The sequence below is a fragment of the Orbicella faveolata genome, unplaced genomic scaffold, assembly GCF_042242905.1.
Source record: "Orbicella faveolata isolate gen_17 unplaced genomic scaffold, um_ofav_v1 contig_12, whole genome shotgun sequence".
Taxonomy (NCBI): Eukaryota; Metazoa; Cnidaria; class Anthozoa; order Scleractinia; family Merulinidae; genus Orbicella; species Orbicella faveolata.
In genome coordinates this window covers 24,354,793-24,380,000 of record NW_028301539.1, presented here as the reverse complement: position 1 = coordinate 24,380,000, position 25,208 = coordinate 24,354,793, and the positions used below count along the sequence as shown (strand labels likewise).

The window sequence follows — 25,208 nt, the reverse complement described above, 5'->3', positions numbered from 1 at the left end:
TCCCGAAGTCTTGTAAGACGTTCAGCTAGGCTTTTTGTCAAGTACTTCGAAGATTTAGATGAGCACCCCTTAAACTATTCAGGTACTTCAATGACAAGATAAAATAAGAGACGCCCTGGGAACAGGGAGCTTTTCGAACGTTCACGGAATGTACAGGGAACGCATTGGGGGGAGGGGGCGGGGAGACCGAGAATAAGGGTTAACGAATGTACTTACCTATGGTACTGGGAGGAAACCAGATCGAAAAACCCTGGGGAACACACAAATGCGCCGGCGGGACGCACAGGAAATGCAAAGGGGATCAAGGCAAATGCTCGGGAATTTCAAAAAGAAACGTGAGAGGAAGTACGAGAGGAAACGCACATGAAAGGCGCGCCTGTAATGAGCGAGTAAACCCAGTGAAGAATCCGCAGTAAATGTATTGACCACTTCAGAAACGAGAAAAAAATGGGCCGAGTCTCGACTGGCAATGTATTGTGAGACTGTATTGTTGTCCTCAGAGCCACCTGTCCTGCTCATGGAAACTCACGATTTGATTGGATAGATTCTTGGACAAGGATTTTCACTAATAAGCCACGGTCGATATATCAATATTCTAACATGGCCCCGAGGCTTTCAGGACAAACTTCTATATTTGGTGTTGTTTTCTTGGGAATTGTGAGACAAAAGAAACTTAAAACATTTGCAATTTTGACCCGAAGCCTCGGATCCATGTTATAATATTGATATGTCGAACGTGGCCTATTCAGTACTGGTTTCCTTCTGGAATACATTACTGTGTAAATCTTACGAAAACTGTTCAGTCACAGCGCCCAATGGTCTTAAGGAAGTTAAAAACGTTTACGGAGAGAAATTCATTGAAGTCCTTCAAACATTTTTTGCCACTTCCCGATCAGAATTTCATTCTTAATTCTCAGTAAGTGCTGTAATCTAACGGTCTCAGCTAGAGATCAACCAGTGGGTCCTTTCGGGAGGAAAATCAGTGTTGAATTAGTAATAATCGTAATCCAAAAAAACCAGGCAATGATGTCATGTTTCTCCCAAACCACCGTTTCCTCGGGAGACGCCCGACCGGCTAAGAAGGACAGGCCTGTCTCCTCCGCAGTGGCTCGGAGGTTTCCCGGGTGGGGAGAATCCGCTGAGCGATATGAATTCAGGCCCAAGGATTTCTATAAGGAACGTCTCGAACCTTTGCGATGGAGAGATAGGACAGACGACTCAAGGGACGGGAATGGTTGGACTATTACTAGCGACAAAACAAAAGAGGGGAAGTAATATTGCTCTAAGTAATAGTTTCACGAGCGGCTACTGGATTAGACTTTCCCTCGATTTATTCTGGTTAATTGATAACGCTGGAACACACGATTTTACGCACGGTGAAACGCAACAGGGAAAGCGCCGGACACGGGAGGGAACGTACCGAAAATTTACGAGGAAATACGCGATGGAACGCGCGGTGTAATGGACAAGTAAAGGGAGCCCACCACTAACGTTGGGTGGTAAAAACCCCTAGGAGAAAGCCCTGTGCTACGCACAACAAAACACGAGTACATTTGGCGGGATGCACAGCAATTTACTTGCATATGAGATTCAAAGGGCAAAGCCAACGTTGGGGGGAATCCGCGTACTGGGAAACAATGAAAGAACGCACGGGTTGAGTGTCAGAGCGTACAAGGGATGGCCAGGAAAAACATAAAACGGAAAACGGAAGGAAAAGTACGTGAAATGAAAAGGAAACTTGTAGAATAATGTAAGAGTTATACGTCACACAAATATCAAACTTTAAAAACGGTTTAACTAGAGTAGTTCTTTTTTTTTGTTTGTTTGTTTCGTAGCTCGTTCTGAATTATAACCTTTGGTTCGACATAGGCCATCAGGTCTTTACACGGTGATATTTCAAAACTTGAAAAAATCGACTAATAAGATTGTCAGAAAAGGTGTATTTAACGGTTTATTTGACAGTCTTTGCAAGTATATTTCATTTCGCGTATTACTGTCTTAATAAAGCCTCAAAATGCAAAGATCTGGAGTGAGTGATGTTTTTGAAGTGATAGAATATTTTGCACGAGAATTAAAATCGAAGTCATGAAAATATGCGGCGACGTTTCTGTCAGAGTTTGGTTCTAGTTTATAATCAATATTCATGACTACTTGTCAAAGCAAACACATAGTCATAGTGTGAAGACGTGGATTTCTGTGCTCCTGGTGAAGTCGGATTGGTTCAAGTTCTTCCTTCGATAGAAGATAAAGCAGGACGAGATAGAAGTAAAATAGTAATGGTGAGTGAACGTTTTAACCTTTTTGCTCTCCACCTGACCAAACGCAACAATTTTCATCTTCTAAAGTTAAGTTCCACACCTCGCTCATTACTAACGTAACAATCAAACACAAAAAAAAAGAAAGCGCGCATCACTAACGTAACAATCAAACACAAAACAAACAGAGCGCGCATTATTAACGTAATAATCAAACACAAAACAAACAGAGCCCGCATTACTAACGTAACAATCAAACACAAAACAAACAGAGCGCGCATTACTAACGTAACAATCACACAAAACAAACTGAGCGCGCATTACGAACATAACAATCCAACACAAAAGAAAGAGAGCGCGCATCACTAACGTGACAAACAAACACAAAGCAAAGAGAGCGCTCATCACTAACGTAACAATCAAACACAAAACAAAGAAAGCGCGCATCACAAACGTAACAATCGAACACAAAACAGAGAGAGCACGGATCACTTACGTAACAATCAAACCTAAAACAAAGAAAGTGCGCATCACTAACGTAACAAGCAAACACAAAACAAACAGAACGCGCATCACTAACGTAACAAATACAAAGCAAAAAGAGCGCTCATTACTAACGTAACAATCAAACACAAAACAAAGAGAGCGCATCACTAGCGTAGCAATCAAACACGAAACAAAGACAGCGCGCATCACTAACGTAACAATCAAACACAAAACAAAGAGAGCGCACATCATTAACGTAACAATCAAACACAAAATAAAGAGAGTGCGCATCACTAACGAAACGATCAAACACAAAACAAATAGAACGCGCATTTTTAACGTAACAAACACAAAACAAAAAAAGCGCGCATTACTAACGAAACAATCAAACACAAAACAGAGCGCTCATTACTAACGTAACAAACAAACACAAAACAGACAGAACGCGCATCACTAACGTAACAAACAAACAAACACAAAACAAAGACATCGCGCACTACTAACGAAACAATCAAACACAAAACAAACAGAACGTGCATCACTAACGTAACAAACATAAAACAAACAAACGTAACAATCAAACACAAAACAAACAGAGCGCGTATTACTAACGTAACAAGCAAACAAAAAACAAACAGAACGCAGATCACTAACGTAACAGTCAAATACAGAACAGAACGTGCATTACTAACGTAACAAACATAAAACAAACAGAACGCACATTACTAACGTAACAATCAAACACAAAACAAACAGTACGTGCATTGCTAACGTAACAAACAAACACAAAACAAACAGAACGCACATCACTAGCGTAACAATTAAAAACAAAACAAACAGAATGCTCATTACCAACGTAACAAATAAACAGAAAACAAGGAACGAGCATCACGAATCTAACAAACAGAAAACAAACAGAGTCCGTATCTCTAAATGAAAGCGTTTATTGCAAAGTTGCTATTTAAGATATTTAGTTGTTATTTGTTGAGTATTTGATCATTATATTTGTATTTTTTTTTTTTCAAATTATTGTTTCGGTTCTAAATCTGTCTTGTTACAATGAGTAAAGCAAAGTCCTAGTTTATTGCTCCAGGTTTTACAAAAGACTTTTAAGTGAACAATTTAAATTTTCTCTTGACATATTTCCTTCTTAGCATATAATCTGTGCATATAGTAACACAAAGGTATTGGTTTCTAAAGAACTGTTGAGCCATGTCATGGCAAGTGAAACACTTGTCCATTATCAACTTGAAGTTGACAAAGGTGAATTAACCACTGTAGCACATATTTGAACCTGATATTTCGAGTATTATCCTTTTGTCAAAGCTATGCGACGAAGAGCTAACAGAAGGGTTATCACTCAAAATGTCAGCTTCACAAATGTCTTCATTTCTATGGCAGTACATTTACCTTTACAAATCTCAAGTTGACAAAGAGCTAAGTGCCTAAGTTATGCAGGTAGTAAATTCATTTGATCAGTTGAAATGACACTATTCCCAACCATGTTACCAGCCAGTCTAACACTCTGAAAAGTGACAGGTCAGTTGATAAAATTCAACTTGAACATTAATAAAAATAATTTAACGGGCAACCACCCAGTTACTATTGGAAACAGTAGATGGCAAATTACTCTACATTTTTGCAGTACTCTGTTGGGCAATTATTGGACACGCATCAACTGACAGGGGCTGTTTACAGTCTACTCTATGTTAGAGAAGATTAGCTATCAGATAGAGGAAAATAGTTCAACTCTTTGAGACCTTCTTAAGGGAAGATAAGCCTGCTTTTTTTAGAAAAGTATCATTTCCTTCTAGGATACGAACAAATGTGTTAAAATGCATGGAAACATGTTCTCCATAAGTCTTAATAACAGCTAGTAAAATCTTTGCAAATTTCAGAGATTTTGACAAGTGGCATGATTGTTGTTCCAACACTCCTGTAAAGCTTTCAAACAAATCACTGCTGAAGTCTGGTTTTAAATCAACCACCGTTTGTACAATGGAAATAATGTCCTCTGACCAGGAAAAAGGGCAACCTTGACTGTCTGACTTGGTTGCAAATATAAGTTCCAGTAGGTGAATTCTTGTATCTCTGCTAAAACAGTCCTTGACTACTTTATTGACAAGATCTACTTGAGGAGTGTTTAAATTTGATTCTTGGATCAGTCCTTGGACAACACCGTGACAAAATGCCCTGGAGTGTTTCTTGGCAAACAAGCTCGCTGCAGTGAACAGGGCTCTTGATGCAGTCTGCTTTAACTCTTGCACTTTGGGTAGAAGACAGTGGGTTGCAAAAATTGCTGCATTGCCAAAACTTGGCTCTGTTGGTAAGAGAGCAAACTGGGTGCACAAAGAAATTGCTGTGGATTCTTCTATACTTTTCAGTTCTAACTGGTTACAGACATGTTCCATCTCAAGGCTGCTACAAAAGGAAAATATATTAAGTTCATCGGAGAAATTTCCTTCCTTGAGCTCTTGGCCTGTGAGCAAGTTTTGTAAAGCAGATACTTTCAGTTGTAGAGTATCACTGAGTTTTGAATTGGTTGCAGAAGCTTCTTCTTTGATCAAGTGTTCTGGATCATCCTCACCATCAATGATTAAATGTTCCGGTGGAAGTGGTACTGTCAATTCTCTAAAATTTACATCTATACTATCTGCAGTTTTTATTTGCTTACTTGAATTCTCAGTGACTTCAATAATTTCAATATCACTATCATCAAAATTGTGAGGAGATCCTGGATTAATTCTATGCAGTAGTGTTTTGGACTGTAAATCAACATCACTTGTCAAATCAACCATGTCGAAATCATCTTGTTCAGCAGCTTTATAGTCTCTGTAGGAAGAGTCATCTGAAATAATACTGCCTTCTTTCCTCTTTGCAGTATCTAATACATGGCTAAACCAAGGGATAGTTCTCGAAGATTTGGCAACGTCATTCTTTTTAACAAGTTCATCAAACCTGGATTTTGATTCCTTAGTAACGATATCAGTGTAACACAAATCCTTCCCTGTGTTATCAGTTCCACTCTCATCATCTACGCCTTTGATGTTGGATCTTTTCAGCTCATTTACCTTTGATTCAAGAATTTTTACATGAGTTACTCGCCAACCTTCCAGCTCCACGGAAAATTTCCTCAACCTCTGAACTAACTTGTCTAAAGTCTCCAAAGGTATGGAATAACTGCGTTGAGAAATAAACCCCAGCGTGTTCCTTTGTATATTTAAAGGTAGAAGTAGAATCTTTGGTCTGAAGAAGAGTTTATCTTTCAACACAACAGGAAAATCACTGACAAGATGGTCAATAAAATTTTCCCAGTTAGGTGGGATCTCGGACAACATTTCGTTTGATGATTTCTTCCGGAGCCAAAAGATTGCCGCTTGGACTGGTAAGTGCTCAGAATCGAGGGCTGCAAATACACCGCGCCATTCCTTTGGAAATGATGAAATAAGCACTTCTAAGAGGTTATCAGGAGGAAAATCCACGATGTTTCTCTCATCTGTTTCGTCCGCCATCTTGGAAATTTGATAAGCGAGTTGCACTGGATCTAACATACAGTCGAGGCTAAGTTCCAGCTTCCTGTGGGAGGAGTGAATGGTCACTTCCTGATAGATCACAAGGATCTACAATTCCTTCTCCTAACCTCTGCTTTATTCATCCTCTAAAGATGCCATCGAGAAGGTAATTAGCTAACACTCCGTTCGCTGTAGAAGTCATCCCTCGTTCTTTCAACCAAATGCGGACTGTTTTCTTGATTTTAGGTGGTTTCATTCATACATCTCGGGTTATGACGCCGAAAAGTTGTTGTTAGAGCGAGGATTCGATGGAAGCTATCTTGTCCGACCAAGCAAAAGCAATCCAGGAGATTTTACGCTATCAGTGAGGTAATTATTCATTTGCTAATAAAGGAAAGCGAAGTGTCGGTTAAAGATAAGATGTCAGAATATGCTCGCTAAACAGTTGCTTGCAATACACAAAAGTGTTATAGCGGCTGTCAACATTTTTTGGTTCCAGAATGTTCAGTTAATTCGAAGATCCATGCCAAGTGTGATATTGTAGGCTGACCTGCAGAACCACAAACTTAAAAATACTGTCAGTCGACAGTTTTATTGTTTCTTTATTCCTTCGGAGACTGTAACCGATTATAAAAGCGATCTATTCATACAGCTAGTTTCCAAAACCGCAAAATTGTCAGCGAATGTAAGCTTTAACTGTATGCAGTGTTTTGTATTTTGTTTGCACAAAATGCATTCAAGTTGTCACGACTAGATAACGATCGATCAAATAGACGTGTATTTCTTCCTACCGCTTTAATTTAGAACAGCAAAAGAAATCTCTGAGAAGCTTAGTCTGGCCGGCTTTATACCCTGTGCCAAGTCTACATTTTGCGCTTTCTTCCTGCTTTCAAGAAAAGCGAAAACACTGTGGGAAGTTTAACACCAACGCACTTCTGCACATGTCAATCTTAGGAAATTTCCCTTCGCCGCGAAATGGACATCTGTTCGTGAGTTAAAATATATTGCTGCGTCCTTATCTTGGTTATCAGTTTGAGGCTAAAGGGGTTTTAAAGTGAAAGATCTCGCGTCATAGCATACAGGATTGTTGTTGTAGCGTATCCGCGGTCATGTGAGACAAAATCTATTGACATTCGTAATTTCTCTTTGGCATCGCGCAAGTATATTATAGAAAAGCACAGTTTATAGAAAATGTACACCGTTTTCAAATAAAAAACTGAGAAATAGATGAGATGAAAAATAAAATTTATTGAAAAATAGTTACTCCAAATTACAACATTTGCCAGAATATGAGGTAACTTCTAAGCTAAATTCACATGAGAATGTTATAATTTTTTCAGTCAATTAGGGTTCGGGAAAAGAATCAATTAGATTATTCCGATCCTCTCCTTATATTTGCATTTTAAATTTAAAGCTACCAATTAACTACAAACCACATCTCCTGATAATAGATCAATGCCCTATAATTTGCCAAATTGTGAATATAATCTGACTTTCTGGTATCTGTGGGTAACCTAATCCTGTAATATTATTTCTAACTTCAAAATGGCAAATTAAGTGCACAAGCAGTGAGAGAGCTACAGAAAAAAATGTTTGGCTTACAAAAACCGAAGGAAAAAGCTCAAACCACCTGACGTAATAAATCTACATTGTAATTAATGAGAGAGACAAATTCTGCAAAATTATAATATTACAAGAATATCAGAGTCACATTAACGTTAGCTCAGTGTACAAATCAAAAAGTAACAAAGCAAAATATATTGAAGTAAAGGAAAACAATTCTTCCTGATAATTAGCATGCAAAAAGTAAGGTAGCTTGAACAGACATGTATATACCAATTTTCTTCCCTACTGGGCCAAATTTATTCATGCTTTGAATGAGACAGCTGTTTTTCTGGCTGCTCAGTCAGGGCCGTAGCCAGATGAAATTCTTACCAGGGCAGTATCAGAACAATAAAACATTTCTTTCATAGTTATTTATATCTTTGTAACTCATAGCCTATGGCAACATCCTGGAATAAATAACTTCAAAATTTTTGCAGAGGGAAGTGGCTTGGTTTGCCTCTTACTAGCTTCAGCACTGTCAGATTGAATTGTTTTCCTTCTTTTGTCTCCTTTCTTGACTTCTTGTTTTGTTTATTGCTGCGACAATGTAAGTAGCCAAGATGCATGGTTTAATATGATTGTCTATACTACATTCAAATCTCTCCTTAGCACCACTGTCATAAGTGACCAGCTCCATGTATGACTGCCATTTGAAAAACCCATGGAATGACAGTTGAACATCAATAAAGGTCACCTCTCTACAATAACCACCCCTCTGCAATGGCCAATTTTTTTGTCCCGGCAGTCCGTCTACTCCTATTTTAGCCTCTCCACAATGGCCAACAACAACAATAATGCTTTATTTACTCTTGACACTTAATACACAACAGCAACAGCCATTGGGTGATTCCAGAAAATATCCACACCATGCCACAGGCAGCATCTTGGAATTCCAAGGGAGTAGGGGGTCTCTTGGACTGGAATTCTGAAGGCATGGGGGGGGGGGGGGGGGTAGAGGAGGGGGAAGACGGCAAAAGCTTAGCTTGAAATCGCTGATCGCTTTTCCAGTTTGTAAATCATCAAACACTAACCAACCGCTGAAGCAGGATAAAGATCGATCAGACAGGTGCTAGCGATCACGCGGAAAAGTAAGCAGATGGATTGTGGGGCGAGCTCCATATCGAAGAGGCCTTAAAGTTGATGAATTGGTCGATAGATTAATAAAATATAAAACAAGTCTGTGTTTCTTTCCGATCTAAAATTGTTGATCAGTGAGAAAAACTCGCACCAGTCTCTCGTTTCCAAATGCAACGCCTGACAGATTTGTAGGCTGCACTACTAGTGGTCAGCAGTTCCTCAGTGAACGCAATTTTCAATATGTCGGGAGCCAGCACATCGTGAACTTCACTTTTGTCTTCCACTGGTATCAATATGATCTACTCTCCTGAAAATATGAAGCTAATGAACTGAAAACAAAAAGTTTTATGTGGTGGTAAGCAACTTCAAGATAACACTTACAAGGGAAAGCTATGGTGTACTTTATTAAACATTAACAAACTTGAGTTGCTTGTTTGCTTGACCGAAAATTGTGAGCAGAATTTTCTTGGAGGGGGAAAAAAGTGCAAGTTTCCCATTCAGTGGAAGCTTTAGGCAGTCAAACAGGAATTCCAAAGGGTCTGAAAAAAAAAATCGGAAATTCCGAAGGGGAGGAGGGGTTAACAATTTTGGAATTTGGAGGGCATGGAGGGGGTAGAGCATTTTGGAATTTCCGAAGGCAAGGGGGGTTAAAATGTTCATGCCACCCATGGTAGGGTATGGATATTTTCGGAATCACCCATTAAAGCACATCCCAACTGCCAAAATAACCTTTTGACAATGGCCAGTTAATTAATAACTGACAAACTGTACATATATGTTGTGGTTTAACTTTGTCTTTTGCCAAGTAAGTGGAAAGTTTAGTACAAAATTATTTATGGGTATATTGTGCATAGCGCTTGTCTAATTATGCATACACTACTTAGTAACAGAATTAATATCCAAGGTTTTTTGGTACAAACAAAATAATTATTTTGAAAGTTTTTGTGGTGGACCTGGTCCTAACCAAATATTGTGGGATATTGTTTGTTATTTGTTCTCCATTTGGTGAAGCTGAGTAACATGTGCATGGTAATTACGTTTTGGCACAATAAACTAGAAATATTTATCAATAATTTCAAGTACTGATGTTTTATACAATCCCAATAGATGATATCAAGTTTGAAAGCGCTAACTTAAAAGAAGAGAGTGAAAAGTGGCTTTACAGGGGTGTTGTTAATACAAGAATGAGACATAATTTTTTTGTTTTTGTTTCAATCTTTGCTCAAATGAAACTTAACAGGTGAAAATATTCAATATGGTTGAATGGTCAGTGCTTTCTACCTTGTATTAAGGTTGAAAGTGCATGTTTTTTTGTTTTTTTCAAGAAACTATGCTGGAGGTTATACAGGGCTCTGCAAGGATATGAATAATGTTTGTTTTGTTTGTAGACGAGACGGCGAGGTGACACACATTAAAATCCAAAACACTGGAGATTTTTATGATTTGTATGGAGGAGAGAAGTTTGCTACTTTGACTGAATTGATCCAGTATTACACAGAAAACCCTGGACAACTGAGAGAAAAGAATGGTCAAGCTATTGAAATGAAATTTCCTTTAAACTCCACAGATCCCACAACAGAAAGGTTAGATCAGACATTTTATTTGTCGCTTCAGATGCACATAGAGATTAGATAGATTACAGTTTTTACCAGAGAGGAAGCCCCATCAGCCCTAGTGCTGGTTTTCATGCAGGTGCTCTTAGACTAGGTTGGAGTGGAAATTGGAAATGTTGGTTTTTCAGGAGGGAGGAAAACTGGAGAACCCAGAGTAAATCCCTTGGCATAAGACAAGAACCAACATCAAACTCGACACACATATCCAAAAATATACCTGGACCACATTGGTTGGAGACGAGTGCTCTCACCACTACTCTCACCACACTGACTACACCATCCCTGCTACCCTGATACTTGTGCATTACACCTCATACATAGGATTTTAAAGGATCCCAGGGATCTCAATCTCTTAATTTAGATATTCTCCAACAAGCTTCTTGTAGCATCCTGCACTCTTTTGAAGTGTTTTACAAAAATCTTGCAGAGATCCTCAAGAACTCTATCAGATCCTTTGTAGGATCTTGTACAAGATGCTACAAGACTTAAAACTTTGGTTACTGTGAGGTAAAACTCATCAAATCCTTCATGATCCTGAAGGATCACTGCAAAGATCTTTGCTAGGATGTACATGTTGTGGAATAAAGCATCGCATTTATTTTGCCCTCAGATGGTTCCATGGTCACATGTCTGGTAAAGAAGCAGAAACGATGATGTTAGACAAAGGAAAGAATGGAAGTTTCCTGGTAAGGGAAAGTCAAAGCAAACCAGGAGACTTTGTTCTCACAGTCAGGTGAGTTATGCATGGGGCTTGTAAGCTGAATATCTTTGTTACAGCTCATTTACACTGCAAGACATTTTTTGGTTTGCTGTTTGGTTGGGGTCAAGAGGGAAGGATATGGTAAGTCTGAAGAAAAGGAAGTGAAGCAGTGCAACTTCTGATTAAGAAAAAGAGCTCTTGTGTGTAACAACCTGTTATTACTAGATACCTTCTGTTGCAGCCTGTAACATTTGGAAGAATTTTATTGTTTAGAGAAAGGAGGGAAATATACATTGTATACTGCACACACACAGAATAATTAATCCTATAAAAGTGAATATGATGATCAAGGTATCTGTTTAATTTGTTTTAACTGGGAAAACCTCAGCTGACAGATTTGGTGGGAATTGGAAGGAACAGAGGGGTCAGAAGTTGAGCAGTGAAATTAGGTTTGATCAGTGCCAGCTGGTGTAGACAAACCAGACAGCCAAACTCGTAAAAGCATGTTTGGCTGCAGCTCCCCCTCCCCTCCCCCCCCCCCCCCCACCCCCTCTCTCTACACCCATTCATAGTAGTAGATTGCACTACATTTTGGACTGAAAAGGTTTCGTGCACATTAAGAGTTTACTCCTGTGCCACATGAACATTTTGTTCAGCAATGCACTCTGAAGATGTATGTACATGTACGCTTGTTGTAACATTAAAAATTGGTTGATATTAGACATGGTGTTCATGTAGGTTGGAAGACAAGATCACGCATGTTATGATACGTCACCACACTAATGACGGCAAGTATGACGTGGGTGGAGGAGAGAAATTTGAAGACTTGACAGATCTTGTGGAGCATTACAAGAAAAATCCAATGGTGGAGAAATCTGGCACTGTTGTGCAACTTAAAACAGTAAGTAAATGAGCACCTAAAAAAATCTTGTCTCTTGACATGTTGTTATTGTTCTCCCTAGAGAAGAAATGTGTTAGTCTTTATACTATAATTTAGCACCACAGAAGTCCATGCATTGTTGTTGCTCACACAGTGTGTTAAAACCAACCACAGATACAGTATGGAGTTCTTAATTATAGTTCTACATCATTGTGCATTTTGTCAAGTTTTCTTCTCAAGTGTCAGACATGCCTTGTAAAGTTAAGAATTGAATGTGTTAAAAGTTAGTAACTTTCCAACGCCATTATATATTGCAGTTACCTGTAACTTAATATATTTTGTAATATTCAATGTCGTTGTGTTTTTTCAGCCATTTAATGCCACAAGAATCAATGCTGCAGCTATCGAGGACCGAGTCAAAGTTCTTCAAAAAGAAAACAAAAGTGTTTCTGGAAAGGCTGGGTTTTATGAAGAATTTGAGGTGAGCATGGCAGACTACAGCTTCTAAAAGGAACTTTGCTTTTGGATCTTACATGTAGTTAATGCCAGTCACAGTTTTTTGTACTTTGTTTGTTGTTTGTGATCATCTTTCTTTCCTTTTCTTTTCTTTTCATTTAATTTCATTCTTTCCTTTTTACACAGGTTCTTCAGAAGCAAGAAAGTAAACATCTTTACAGTAGGAAGGAAGGAGAGAGACCTGAAAACAAAGCCAAAAACAGATACAAGAATATCCTACCATGTGAGCTTGCTACCCATTGACCAGTGATTGAAGAACTTTCCTGTGTAGTGTAACCTCTTACCAACTGAGCAAGAGGGTGTGCGCACATTAATTTGCGCTACAGTGCAAATGAAAAATTAACAATTAATCGCCCTGCTCTCAGCCAATCACAATTAAGAAATTTTCTCGGTCATATAATAATAAGAGAAATCTGGTGTTTTTTATCAACCATCAATTCCCCAACTTGATCTAGTAATTAAAATCCTTCACATACTGTATCCAGCTCAGCAGTTTGTTATTGACACAATGATTGGAGCTTGTTTCCTATTATTATTGTCTCACTGCTTGTGAATCGTATCACAAAAAACTGTAATACTTTGTAGACAAGGTGGAAACAATTTCTTTTGTTCCTCTAACCAATATTGATGTATCCAACCTTGTTTGAAAGTCATTTTCAAGAACTGTACATAAAAACAGCAGACATGTTAATTTGATTTTGCATATTGAAAGTAAACATTCAGTAAGATACAGGGACATGATTTGATTATAACTTTTGTTATCTATGTCTTATTTTATCCATACAGTTGATCACAGTCGAGTTACATTACAAGATATGGACCCAAATGTCATAGGGTCAGACTATATCAATGCAAACTATGTCGGGGTAAGTTGACATACTAAAACCATGTTAAAAAAAAAAAATCCAAGTGGACAGGTGTTTTAAAAGCTACAAAATGACAAGTCAGATCTAGTGATTTTTTGCACACAATATGCTCATTCAGTATGGCAATTGAACTACAAGTTTGTATGTTAGAGGTTGTCTGCATCTCACACAAAATTTTAGAGAATTTTCCCAATCAAGTTTCATTACATACTACAGTTCAACTCCTATTAAACGGCCACCTGTGGGGAAATGGATAGTGTCCACTTAAAGGGTACTAGCCATTTAACAGAGGTAAAAACAATGGAAAAGCTCTCATCAGGAATTTGATTACTGGCTGCCTAATATGGGTGGTCGTTCAATAGGTGGTTGCTTCATAGGGGTTCAACTGTAAGAGACTCTAAGAGTGAACCACAAGTGGAATATATAATGTTCATGCTCATTCTTAAACATCCTTAATTATATATTTAACACTTTAAATTTTCACATTTCCATGTATCACTTGTCGAGCAATTCCATCATGAGCAGTGATATAACAAACTTCATTTGCTTTATTCTTGGATATAGTATTCCCTTGAATTTAAGTGTTACATAACATTAGGTTCTTTCCTGTGTACATGTCATTCAAAGCTGATTAGAAATTAAATTCGAAAATGTTTATGTTCCAAGAATGTCTAATGATTAGTTAACATACATAACGTTACTTGCCATAGCCCAGTGACTCAGAAGAAGCAGCAAAGCGGTATATTGCTGCTCAAGGTTGCTTGCCAAGCACTGTGGAAGACTTCTGGAGAATGACTTTTCAGGAGAACAGCCGAATCATCGTCATGACAACAAAAGTAGTTGAAAGAGGAAGGGTGAGACGTTCTAAAAGCTTATTTAATCATTCTCAGGCTTGCATTGTCAGGGATTATCTTGGTTTCCATAGCATGAAGCGACTAGGAGTTAGCATGTATCTTGCCCACAAATACAGTCTGTTGCCAGCAGGTGTGTAGTGGCCATATATGCACATATGCACATGCATGCCCCATGAAAATGCAGAAAAAAGATATAATTTAATATAGTTTTTTTGCGGCAAAAAGTATCTTTAACAATTGAATTGGCTGGTTTGACAGACTCTGCTATCAAAATTCCCAAAGGTTGACATCTAAACAACATAAGTTACTAAATATTTACCGTTTTTTCATGGTTTGATTTATGAAACTTCTCTCTGGAAAATGTCAGAAATAGCATTTCTGAGCCCGTGAGGTGAAAATGTCCTGGGGACCTATGCCATCAATTAATCAGCACCTCATGAACAATTGCCCCAATTGGTGCAAAAACCACAGTTCAAACCCTATTAAACGGCCACCCTTGGGGAAATGGATAGTGGCTTTTAAAAGAGTTAAAAACAGCAGTAAAGCCCTCATCAGGACTTTGATTACTGGCTGCCTAATGAGGGTGGCCATTCAGTAGGTGGCCGCTTATTAGGGGTTTGACTGTGACTAGTGACTAAGCTACATGACTTTGTACTGAAATTATATACCAGGCTTGGTTTTGATTAATAAGTACTTCCTACCTTTACAGAATAAGTGCACGCAGTACTGGCCTGACCCAGAAACTGCCAAAGAGTGTGGTCCATTCCGAGTCAAACATATGAAGGAGACAGAGTTTACAGACTACACACTAAGGGAGTTTGAACTGACATCAGAAAGCAATGTGAGCATTTTATTTTATCACAACATTGTTCATCATTTACACCGTACAGTGTATAGTGTTGTATTAGTAGTAGTAGTAAACTTCATTTGAGTGTCAATCATTCTAGCATTTCTCACACTAATTAAGAACTAAGAAATATTTATAATTGACGTACTTGACTTAGTCCTTTTCGCTCTGACCGTAGCATAGGGCCTCCACCACAGCTTTCCAGACACAATTACAAATTAAAGATTATATTACAACTACACAAAGTTTCTAGTCGATAAAAGCCTATCCTAAATGCCTAAAACACAGTCTCAATTTCCTTGACGTACATATGTTCATTAGTTACCTTGTGCACAAGTAGCAGTTCTTGCACCCTGCATCTTCCATCAACATCATCAAGCCTCTTTTCCTTATTTGCTGTTTGAAAGAGTTAAGACTGTTCATGCTACACTCATCCTTTGATGATCTTTACAGCTGTGAAGGAGACTTAACAGTCACAAAGAAAACCCAAGAAACCAAGAAAATAAATGATAAATTCTTTCTGCTTTTAAAGGAGGGATAAAATTTGATTTGCAGTTGGAAAGAAAACTGATTAATTACCATCCAGTCAACAGCAAAAAGATGAAAACCAACAGAGATAACAGTCCTTCAGTCTCATACTTCACTGCCAAACAAAAATGAAAATGCCCCTGACATTTTGTGAGCCAAGCTAGGATTAGATTGTGGTAGTTTTGTCTCAGCAAAGCCAGAAGTAGTTTGAATGTTTGTTTCAATATTGTTTGTTGACGTTATTTCTTTTGCACCATGATTGCAAAAAGAAACAGCATGTGTTTTATGAAACACTTTGTAGAGAAAGTTAACAGTTAACATAAGGGTTTGCTGAGAGTTCCAGTCCTGAGATTGAAATCGTAAAATGCAGTACAATGAAGAGGAAAAATAAAAGATTGATTTTTCAACCAGTCAGATCCCTAAATAAGTGACACATTGCAAGTGGAGTGGTCGTTATTTCAGTTCTCTACAGAACATGTCATTGATATTTGAACGTAGATATATTCTTTTGGCAGCCAATACCCCGCACAATTTATCAGTTTCATTACACTGGATGGCCTGATCATGGTGTTCCTAAGGACCCAAGTCCTGTGTTACATATTCTTCATGAAGTCAATACAAGACAACAATCAATTCCCATGGCGGGTCCAATTATAGTGCACTGCAGGTATTGTAGAGTTAACAACATACAGTTACCTATAAGTTTAGCTAAACCTATGCCTGTGTCAATGCCTATGACCACGTTATTGAATGTCCATGTCTATGCCTCTGTAGGGCTGTCAATACGTATTCAAGTAGACACACCAAAATTTGAAAGGAGGCACATGGTAGTGTACTTGTTGAGAGTTGAAGGTGTGACCCCCCAAGAAAATTTTGAAATTCAGATGCTTGGAGATCCTATTTTCAGCATCTTCCAGTCTGTATTTAGACCTATAGAACAATATTTACTGGTACTATGTTTTATGTTTAACAACCGTTCTGTTACTCAACAGCTCAACAGTCTCAATCAAAAAATCTTTCGTATTTATGATTATGTTTACTCTGCTCACTTAGCTGAGAGTGAAAAAAATGTACTCGAACTCGTACACCCACAATTAGACCATATTTGTGTTCTAGGCATTAGACTGGAACTAGCTTGCGACTGAGGCTAATGCGAGGAGTCTTTTCAAATGCAAATGACATTCATCTCTTTTTAATGATACTCCCCCCCGCATGAGCCTCCATTGCAAGCTAGTTCCAGTCCAATACCGGGAATACATGTATGAATATGGTATATTTGAACTCGGATGATTTGATTATGTGTATTCAAATAAATTAACAGAGAAATTTTAGTATGCCAAAATGTATCAAAATCTTCCTGTATGCACACTTCCTGACAGTATTTCTTTGAGTATCCTAATGAGCTCTCAACTGGAAAATTAATAACGTTCATATACACTTTGTCAATTCTTTTCTTGGTTCTAGTGCTGGCATAGGAAGAACTGGTACATTTATTGTGATAGACAATCTGGTGAAAATGATCAAAGAGCAAGGTAATGTACTGTTTATTATCAAAATGTATTGCAAATGTAATACAAAATTTAATGTATTGGTTAGGGACTAAACTGAAGTGCAAGAGGCCCAGATTGTTGCCCACGTTGAATTCTGTCTCTTTTTCTCACCTAGATTTTACCCAATACAATATTTAACGTAGCTGTAAGAGTCTGCGTGCGAGCCAAGTGGCACACCAGGCCAGCACTTATCTCCAGTTTCTGTAGCACGAAGTGACTAGGAGTATTTATACTCCCCCCTGGATGGGATGCTAATGCTTCACAGGGTCACCCCCCAGCATTAAATTTGTCAGTACCCATTTATACACCTGGGTGGAGAGAAGCATTGTGAGAGTCACGAGAGGAGTATAAGGCTGCTACCCTGCGAGCAGTTGGTTTCTCCTATGCTGACGCTGTGCTGCAAACAAGAGAGAAACCACGGCTTCATTGACATCACTCACCATTTTGATCTACATGTAATTACACAGTGGGCTGGCCTAAATGCAGCATTCATGTTGGTCGGCACGTGCATGCAAGCTTAAATCAGTTTCGAAACTGGTTATTCTAGTTCAAAGTTGGTTTATTCGTCACTGGAGCTGGATGGTGGTTAACTCAACGGAAGGAACAGTTGCTCACAGCGGTTTCTCTCTTGTTCGTAACATAGCTCCGGCATAGTAGAAAACCACTGCTTGCAGGGTATAAGGCTGCAGATCTTTCCATAGAAGTTGGTAAATAACAGAGCATGTTGTGAAGCTACACAGAGTTGCCAGATTTTAGAGTGCCTATGAGAAGAAACCCCTAATCACTTTTTATGCTACAGAAACTAGGATGAGCTTTGGCAAGATGGAACACTTTCGCCCAGCACAGAGTGTTGCATTTTTCCAAGCTCTGTGTGTAGGTGCTATAGATATTTTTCGCCTTGGCAACAAGGTAGACAATATGAAACCAAGGAACAGACTACAGTATACATGTATCAGGGAACCAACAGCAACAAAATCCTTTATTTTACCCTTCTTCTTACAAATTGATTAAAATTGATTAAAAGGTACCCTCAGAAATTTCGTTGAATAATAATATATACAAAAATGTAAATATTGCGATTTGTAGAGGCATGGTTTACTCCTTGGTCTGTAACTAAGAACCCCTTTTTAACAATTGGTATTTATGTGGTTTTTAGTTGATTAGACACTAAATGCGTCTTTGTTTAACCTCCTCAGGTCTTGATTGTGAAATTGATATTTCTAAGAGCATCCAGAATGTCAGAGCGCAGAGGTCTGGTATGGTTCAGACTGAGGTAGGTTTCCCAAATGTTGACGCTAGTAGTTTTTCAAGCAAAACATGGATGGAAGTTTAACAGTTGTAAAACAATGTTGGCCTTGAATTGTTCCCACCTGTTTAGAAGGACCAGGGTGATGTCAAGAGTTGAATTAGTAAAAAGCACACCCTTTTTATAGAGGAAGGATTAAACTGTCTCAGCTACTGCTCTTATTCTCAGTAAATTTGTATTTCAATTCCCTTTCTCCCTTCCTCCCTCTCTCAACGGCCTTTGCACTTGTTTTGCATTCAATAAACTGGAGCCGCCTGTCAAGGCTTGGGTTCGGTTACATCTCCTCTGCGACTTCCCCAAGCCTTGTGTTATTTTTATTTGTTTACTTTCTCAGTTTTGTCTTTCGACCTGGGGAGATAAGGGACACTTCATCAGTTGGCATTCAGTATTTTGCGTGTTGCTGATTTAAGGTCCGAGTCGCTTCGCTGCCACTGTAGCACGTGGCTGATCTAGTTTTCAGTTCGTAATGCTTCTAGCTGTTATCTGCCAGGGCGTGTTGCTGCTTTGCAGCTCATAGTGCCTAGAATTGTCACGCAGTGGAAGTCATCTGTCACGCTAACCTCTGAGCAGTGTTCCCCCTCTTTACGCCAAATGTGTCTGGTGACCTTTATGTATTTTATTAAGTCTTACAGTCAACATTAAATTATTCAGGCAGAACTGGGACATTTATTATTAATAATTGTGGTTGCTCTTTATTCTCAGGGCCAGTATGAATTTATTTACCGTGCCATTCAGCATTACATCAGCACAGAGACTGCAAGATTAAATAATGACAATGTAAGAATATCTGCAATGTGCTTCTTTTCTTATTTATTAACAATAACATTTCATTTGCCCATTTGTTGTTTCATTTGTTCACTGTTACTGTTACTGCTACTGCCACTGCCACTGCCACTGCCACTGCTACTGTTACCGTTACCGTAAACTGCCGACTCACTGGTCTGATCGATCGATCGATCGATCGATCGATTGATTGATTGATTTGTTTATTTAGTTTACACTGTAGTCTTGTGCTTCTTATGCTTCTACAAAAGACAACGGAATTTTATCTTGTTATCAAATAACAATATTCTGTGAATTGTATTCCTTTTAGCCCAATCTGGCGGTGTACGGGAATTTGGCTAATGTGCGCAAAGGAGGGGAAACTGTAGCTCCTCCGCCACTTCCTGCCTACAGAGTGGACAAACCTCCTCCAAAGTCAGTCATCAGAGTTCTTACTGAAATACCATCTTATCTTACTTGACCTGCCACCAAACCAATAACGTTTGATTGTGCGATAAAGGAGCTACATCACGGTTTCCGCGTCTTGAAAAGACCTGAAAAGTTGACCCTAATTTTTTTCAAGTTTGTCATTTGTAATCCGTGTTAATCTTCTCCATCCTCAACCATCCTTGTTCCTTTGGGGTTTATTATTATCTCTTTGGTGTTTTTCCAACTTAGTAAACTACTATTTTCAGGTCTGCTTCAATTTAAAGGTAATTTTGTATGTGGCCAAAATAACTTAAAATACTGTGACTGAGCTCCTTTAAGCAAACTGTCACAGCTGTAACTATCGACCAGAAACGAGTTTGGTTTGGTTGGTCTCTAAAACGATTTATCTTGGCCACGTTTAACATGGTTTCATTCCAACGAAAACTCTCTTCAAGATCAAACGTTAGCCAAACAAACATTCTTACTTAGTATTTTCGTAATTGTGTTTCCCAATCTTGTGTTCTGTTTTGGTAAATTATTAGCATTTTAGAGTTTGTATAATTCATCATCACAAGAATATATTTAATATCAAAGCACAGTGCTTTGTAGTCAAGAGACTTTGAACCCTATACCAGTTTTGGTGATAAAAGGATGACCGTTTCTTTGTCTATCTCCTCCAATTCCTAATTTGTACGTAGTCCTTATTCTTGTTTGCGTGTTTGCTGTGTTTAAGGTAAGACCTAGTAGAATTCGTTTTTTCTAGTATTTTCCTTTCCTGGTCGTTGATTACTGTGAATCACTTTTTTCAGACTTCCAGAAGAATCGACAGCTTCTCCTAAACTTCCACCTCGAGTAAGTAATAGAGGGTTTAAATTAAGGAGCTTAAGAAACCACGACGGCGATGCCGAGGACAACGTCGATTAAAAAATGAGTTTATATTTTACCTATGAATCTCGCGGTGCCCTAAAGTCATTTACTTTGTTTATCACTGTCAAAGCTATCACGAAACTGAATCTAGGACACATCAAATTAGCTGTCGTGGTTCACGTTCTCAAAACAACGCAGAATTTGATCATTTCACGTTGTTGTTTTGCAGAGGACGGCAAAGAAATGTATTGAGAATTATAACGCACGTGCACAGCCATTGTTCTCCTCATTAAACCTTTTGTTTCGCGACGTTGCCGTTGTGGTTTCCTTAAACTTTCTATTGTCAGTCTGTAAGAAACTATAGTTTTTTAAGTTTCCAGAATGTTATAACTTCAGTTAAATTTTATGCAGTTTACATGTTCACACAGTCACTCATGAACATTTTTTTCTTGTTGTGTGTTGTGACTGTCTTTGTTAGTGATCTTAAACCATTTTCTCCACAGGATGGCAACGGAGCCCCACCTCCACTTGCTCCGAGGAACATGGCAAATATTTGATAATTTGCATTTTGAATGTCGGCGCATTTTATACAAGAAGACAATTATTATAGTTTAATAATTTATACCTATTTGCATACCAGCTTGAACTTGAAGTCACTCTGTCATATCAGTTATATGGAGTTACGCAGTGCTTTTTGTTACCATCAGAGCAGCATTGCGTGACAACCAAGATAATAGTAATGTAAGCGAGAGAATAAGTGTTTGTACGGTCTGAAAACTCTCTAGTTTTCTAGACCTGGTAGAGTGTGAAAAAATGAAGTTATTATCTGGAAAAGAAATGCAATTTTGTCTGAATTGTGGCAAGTTTGTGTTGCTTTTTATTGAAGTTTATGTCAGCTGAAAACTTCTTCCTCTGGACGTGTGATTTTAGTTATTGTAGTGAGTCGGAAATAATTAAGGAAACATGGCTTGGAAAAAGGTGGGGAAAGTCGTGAATTTTGTATGCGAAAGTAAGTTCAAACCCAGAATTGATGAGAACGTGCAGCTTCTGGTAGGGTTCTCAGCCTGTTTACCCTCAGATCAACTTCCGAACTCTCCTTGCGGTATTTTATGCATTGTCTCCTTAATCCACCATGTTGCATGCTGTAATTGAGTAGATTTGGGATTTTTTTATTACAGAGTTGTGACTTGTTGGTTAGAATTTGGTTTTTGTAATCCGCAGTAGCCACGTGTGTGTGAAGCTGTATTATACTAAAATATTGTGATCAGTTATCCCCAGACTCAGTCATGCAGAGTTGTGGTAACCGGTCGTGTCGCCCGATGGCCAGTTCGCCCGATTTCAATTTGCCCGAAGTGAAAGTCTGTTCGTTCTTGCTGAAAGTTCAAAGAAGAATTGTTTTAATCTAAACGAGCGAAAAAGACAACATTGTGGGCGTTATGAAACAAAATTACATTATTTCTCGTTCTTTAATCCACTGACTAGGGAGCTAACAGTTCGGGCGAATTGGGTTTAGGGCGAATTGGTTTTCGGGCGAAACGACCGCAATTCCAGTTATAATCTTTACTGTTTCGAAACCGAACTTTTGTGAATGTGTACAGCAGGACCTCACTTTTGTTTTGGTTGGTTGGTTTGTGTGTTTTCGTGTATGTTGAAAGTGCTTGATCGTCATTGAGGCAAAGCAGTTTGTTCCCCGTATTAAATATTCAATAACATTTTTAAACTTCTAACCATTATTCCTATGAAAGAAACTGGATTTGTTATATAAAATGAAGTGATGAGATGTAGATAGACGAGTATTTTGTAATATGAATTGGATATGAACAATAATAGAGCGGTTTTCATTTGTGTGTTGAAAAGTAATTGGTTTTGCACTTACTGCGCTACACGTTTGGCTTACAAAACTCGCGGCACTTTTTCATTCAATCAGGAGTAAAACCAAAACCAATCGTGACTCGTTCGCACGCGTTTTCCCGCGCTTTGCATCAGCTATAGGTAATTACTTCGAGTTTTGATTGGTTCACTGGATTATCTGTGTCCTTCAGTTGTGATTGGCTAGAGTGATTACTTTGGTTTTGGTTTTTACGACATTCAATTGAAAACCGCTCTAATGTGTGACTGGAATAAGAGTTCAAGTTTTACTCGAAGTATCATCTGAAGTACATAAATGTATAATTTCTCATGCAGATCCTTAGTGAAGTAGACTGAACAAGCAAGCAGTCTTGCTTAATTTCAGTTTTCTGTAAGAGGATTTTTGTAGACATAAAGTGTTTATTAACATGCTTGTTTTTCTTGTCAAGTAATCTCTCAATTAAAGACCATAGAGATTGGTAAATTAAAATACCATCATAAGGACTCGAATTTTATTTCTTTCAGAAATATATCTGTTGAAGCTTTTTATTGATTCAGAAAAGCTCGTACAACGTGTTCCACATCATTTAAAGTAAGCATGCGCATTGTTTAATCAATCAGAGGCAAACGCGCATTTTCCCGCGAACGTATCGCCATCCAATTGGTTGGTTTCGTTTTGTCCTTTTCTGTGATTGACTAAATATGATTTCTTCGCTTTTCACGGCAGATAAAGAAACGCTCCTGCACCCGAGTAAATTAACCTTTCAATAAAAAGTCATAACTATCTTAAGGTGATTTTTATCCCAGTTTGGGAAAATACTTGTTACGCTGAAACTACATGTTAGTTTTCATAAAACTAAGAATATTGAGAGTGAGTGAATTATTTTGACCAATGCTTGTAATTCTTAGACTACACTTGACAGAGGAACGCTTGAAGAGAAGCTTAAGTTGTCTGTGTGATTAGATTTGAAAATACAAGTACGATTTCTGAGTAAATAGCTTGTTTCTTTTTTGTTGTGACAAGTTATATGTACACTTTACACGTTTTTGTTACAGTGAGCTTGTGTCACACAATCTCGTTCCTCCAGTCACTGTGTTCGTCCCTACTGCGTGAGCGTAACGAAACGGGCAACTGTCGGAAGTTCTGTTGCTTTTAAACTGTTTTTCTCTCGAAAAGAACATCGAGGAACTCGAGTAAGCAGGTTGTGTAATTTTGCTCAGTGACCAGGAAACGATAATAACATATAAAATACCGTCATATCTTCTCACCTTTTTCTCGCAGATATCGACGGAACCTGATTCGTAGCGTGATACTTAGTTTATATTTAAGCAGTAGAACACTTTTTTCCGTGTTTACATAGCCTCATCTACACTTAGGGGGCTGGAATAATTCGAGACATTTATGCAAGCCCGAGACGCTGTCGAGGGTTTACACGGAAAAAATACTCTTTTGGTTTTATAAATATTCGTCAAAAATACGCGCGAATCTAAAACGTCATAACCGTGTTTACATACTCTCATAAGAACACATCTGACCAATGAGAGCGCGCGTAGTAGCTCAATTATTTTATAAAGCAAAACAAATCGCCAAGCCCTCACCAGTCTCAGTAGCTCTAGAGCGTTTTCCCGTATCTGGGAGTCGTGAATTCCACTTCCGTTAGAATACACAGCGTTCATCGGATTGATCATTCTTTTTCTTCTGATAGGTACCTTTTTTAGAGCGCCCGGGCGACATCTGGGAGGTTATGGATTCGAATCCCGTGGGGTCTTACACCTTTCACATCAATCCGAACCTTTCTTAATAATAGTAACCGGATATTTAACCAGGGCAAACCCGTCAGTCTAAGCTGTTATCAGATAGTGCCCAGGGCAACTTGACTAGAAAACATAGGCACGCAGGGCGTGCAAGAGTTATTTGTTGTGTGTGTGAAGTCTCGGAGATAGGAGCATTCATGGAGCTGTTTACAGTAATGATTTGGTTAATTTTAAGTTTTTTTGGTTGCGATGTACCGCAAGGAAAAAACTGGGAATTTATGATGTACATACGATGTCACATCGGTAATGGTATGATAGCTAAATAGTAAGCCATAAAATGTTTGACTGAACAAACTACAGTAATCTGACACGTCTCCAGATTAATGTAGATACCATCTTATTTTTTTCTTTGATTCGTTCTTTGATAAAACCCACATTGTGATTGGTGTGACACGTGCACATGCATAACTCCCTCACTCACCGATCACATAGCTCTTCCAACCCCCAAGAGGAATTTTTGCTCAAAAATACTCAAGTTAAGAGACCTTTTCGCATTTTATGCGTGTCGTAAGTTTACCCTTTTACACAACACAACACAACACAACACAACACAACAACACTACTTCACCGAAAATAGAAAGAAACAGAAAAAAACCTCTCCGACACATTGAAAGTCTGATTTAATTAAATTGCTCTTTAACTTGGTGCCACGCAGTCTTCAAAGAACATTTGAGCAGTTTTGATACTTTTTACCTTTAAAAATATCGGACTGAAAAGAATGTCATAAAACGCCCATCAAATAAAAATAAACTGCTACTGAAGAGACGTAAAAACCGTCCAGAAATTAAAGCTTTTTTTGTTTATAATTCTGGGAACAATAGCCGATAACTTGTCAGCTCTAACTGAATTTACTCCCATATAAAAAACAAGTGTTAAGTTACCATTTGTAACT

The 25,208-nt window shown here is 38.4% G+C and overlaps 2 protein-coding genes across 2 annotated transcripts; one reads left to right on the top strand and one right to left on the bottom strand.

Moving 5' to 3' along the window:
- Nucleotides 1-3,667: 3,667 nt before the first annotated feature.
- On the bottom strand, nucleotides 3,668-6,313 carry LOC110059520 (uncharacterized). The gene has a single exon (XM_020766216.2). It carries the CDS (start codon nucleotides 6,290-6,292, stop codon nucleotides 4,487-4,489), a length of 1,806 nt encoding a protein of 601 aa, XP_020621875.2. The 5' UTR covers nucleotides 6,293-6,313; the 3' UTR covers nucleotides 3,668-4,486.
- LOC110059521 (tyrosine-protein phosphatase non-receptor type 11-like) lies at nucleotides 6,276-23,497 on the top strand. The gene is made up of 17 exons (XM_020766218.2): nucleotides 6,276-6,419; nucleotides 6,500-6,622; nucleotides 10,324-10,518; nucleotides 11,159-11,281; nucleotides 11,987-12,149; nucleotides 12,499-12,609; nucleotides 12,771-12,867; nucleotides 13,431-13,510; nucleotides 14,221-14,364; nucleotides 15,074-15,205; nucleotides 16,255-16,406; nucleotides 17,204-17,271; nucleotides 18,486-18,562; nucleotides 19,298-19,372; nucleotides 19,689-19,792; nucleotides 20,596-20,638; nucleotides 21,157-23,497. The coding sequence occupies exons 1-17, from the start codon at nucleotides 6,406-6,408 to the stop codon at nucleotides 21,208-21,210; spliced, it is 1,755 nt and encodes a 584-aa protein (XP_020621877.1). The 5' UTR covers nucleotides 6,276-6,405; the 3' UTR covers nucleotides 21,211-23,497.
- Nucleotides 23,498-25,208: the final 1,711 nt, after the last annotated feature.

Excerpts from the sequence above, each read along its gene's own strand:
- LOC110059520 (XM_020766216.2), bottom strand. The coding sequence starts at position 6,292 with ATGTTAGATCCAGTGCAACTCGCTTATCAAATTTCCAAGATGGCGGAC.
- LOC110059521 (XM_020766218.2), top strand. Across the intron at positions 15,206-16,254 it reads AACTGACATCAGAAAGCAAT|CCAATACCCCGCACAATTTA; the intron begins GTGAGCATTTTA and ends TTCTTTTGGCAG. Across the intron at positions 19,373-19,688 it reads CAAGATTAAATAATGACAAT|CCCAATCTGGCGGTGTACGG; the intron begins GTAAGAATATCT and ends TATTCCTTTTAG.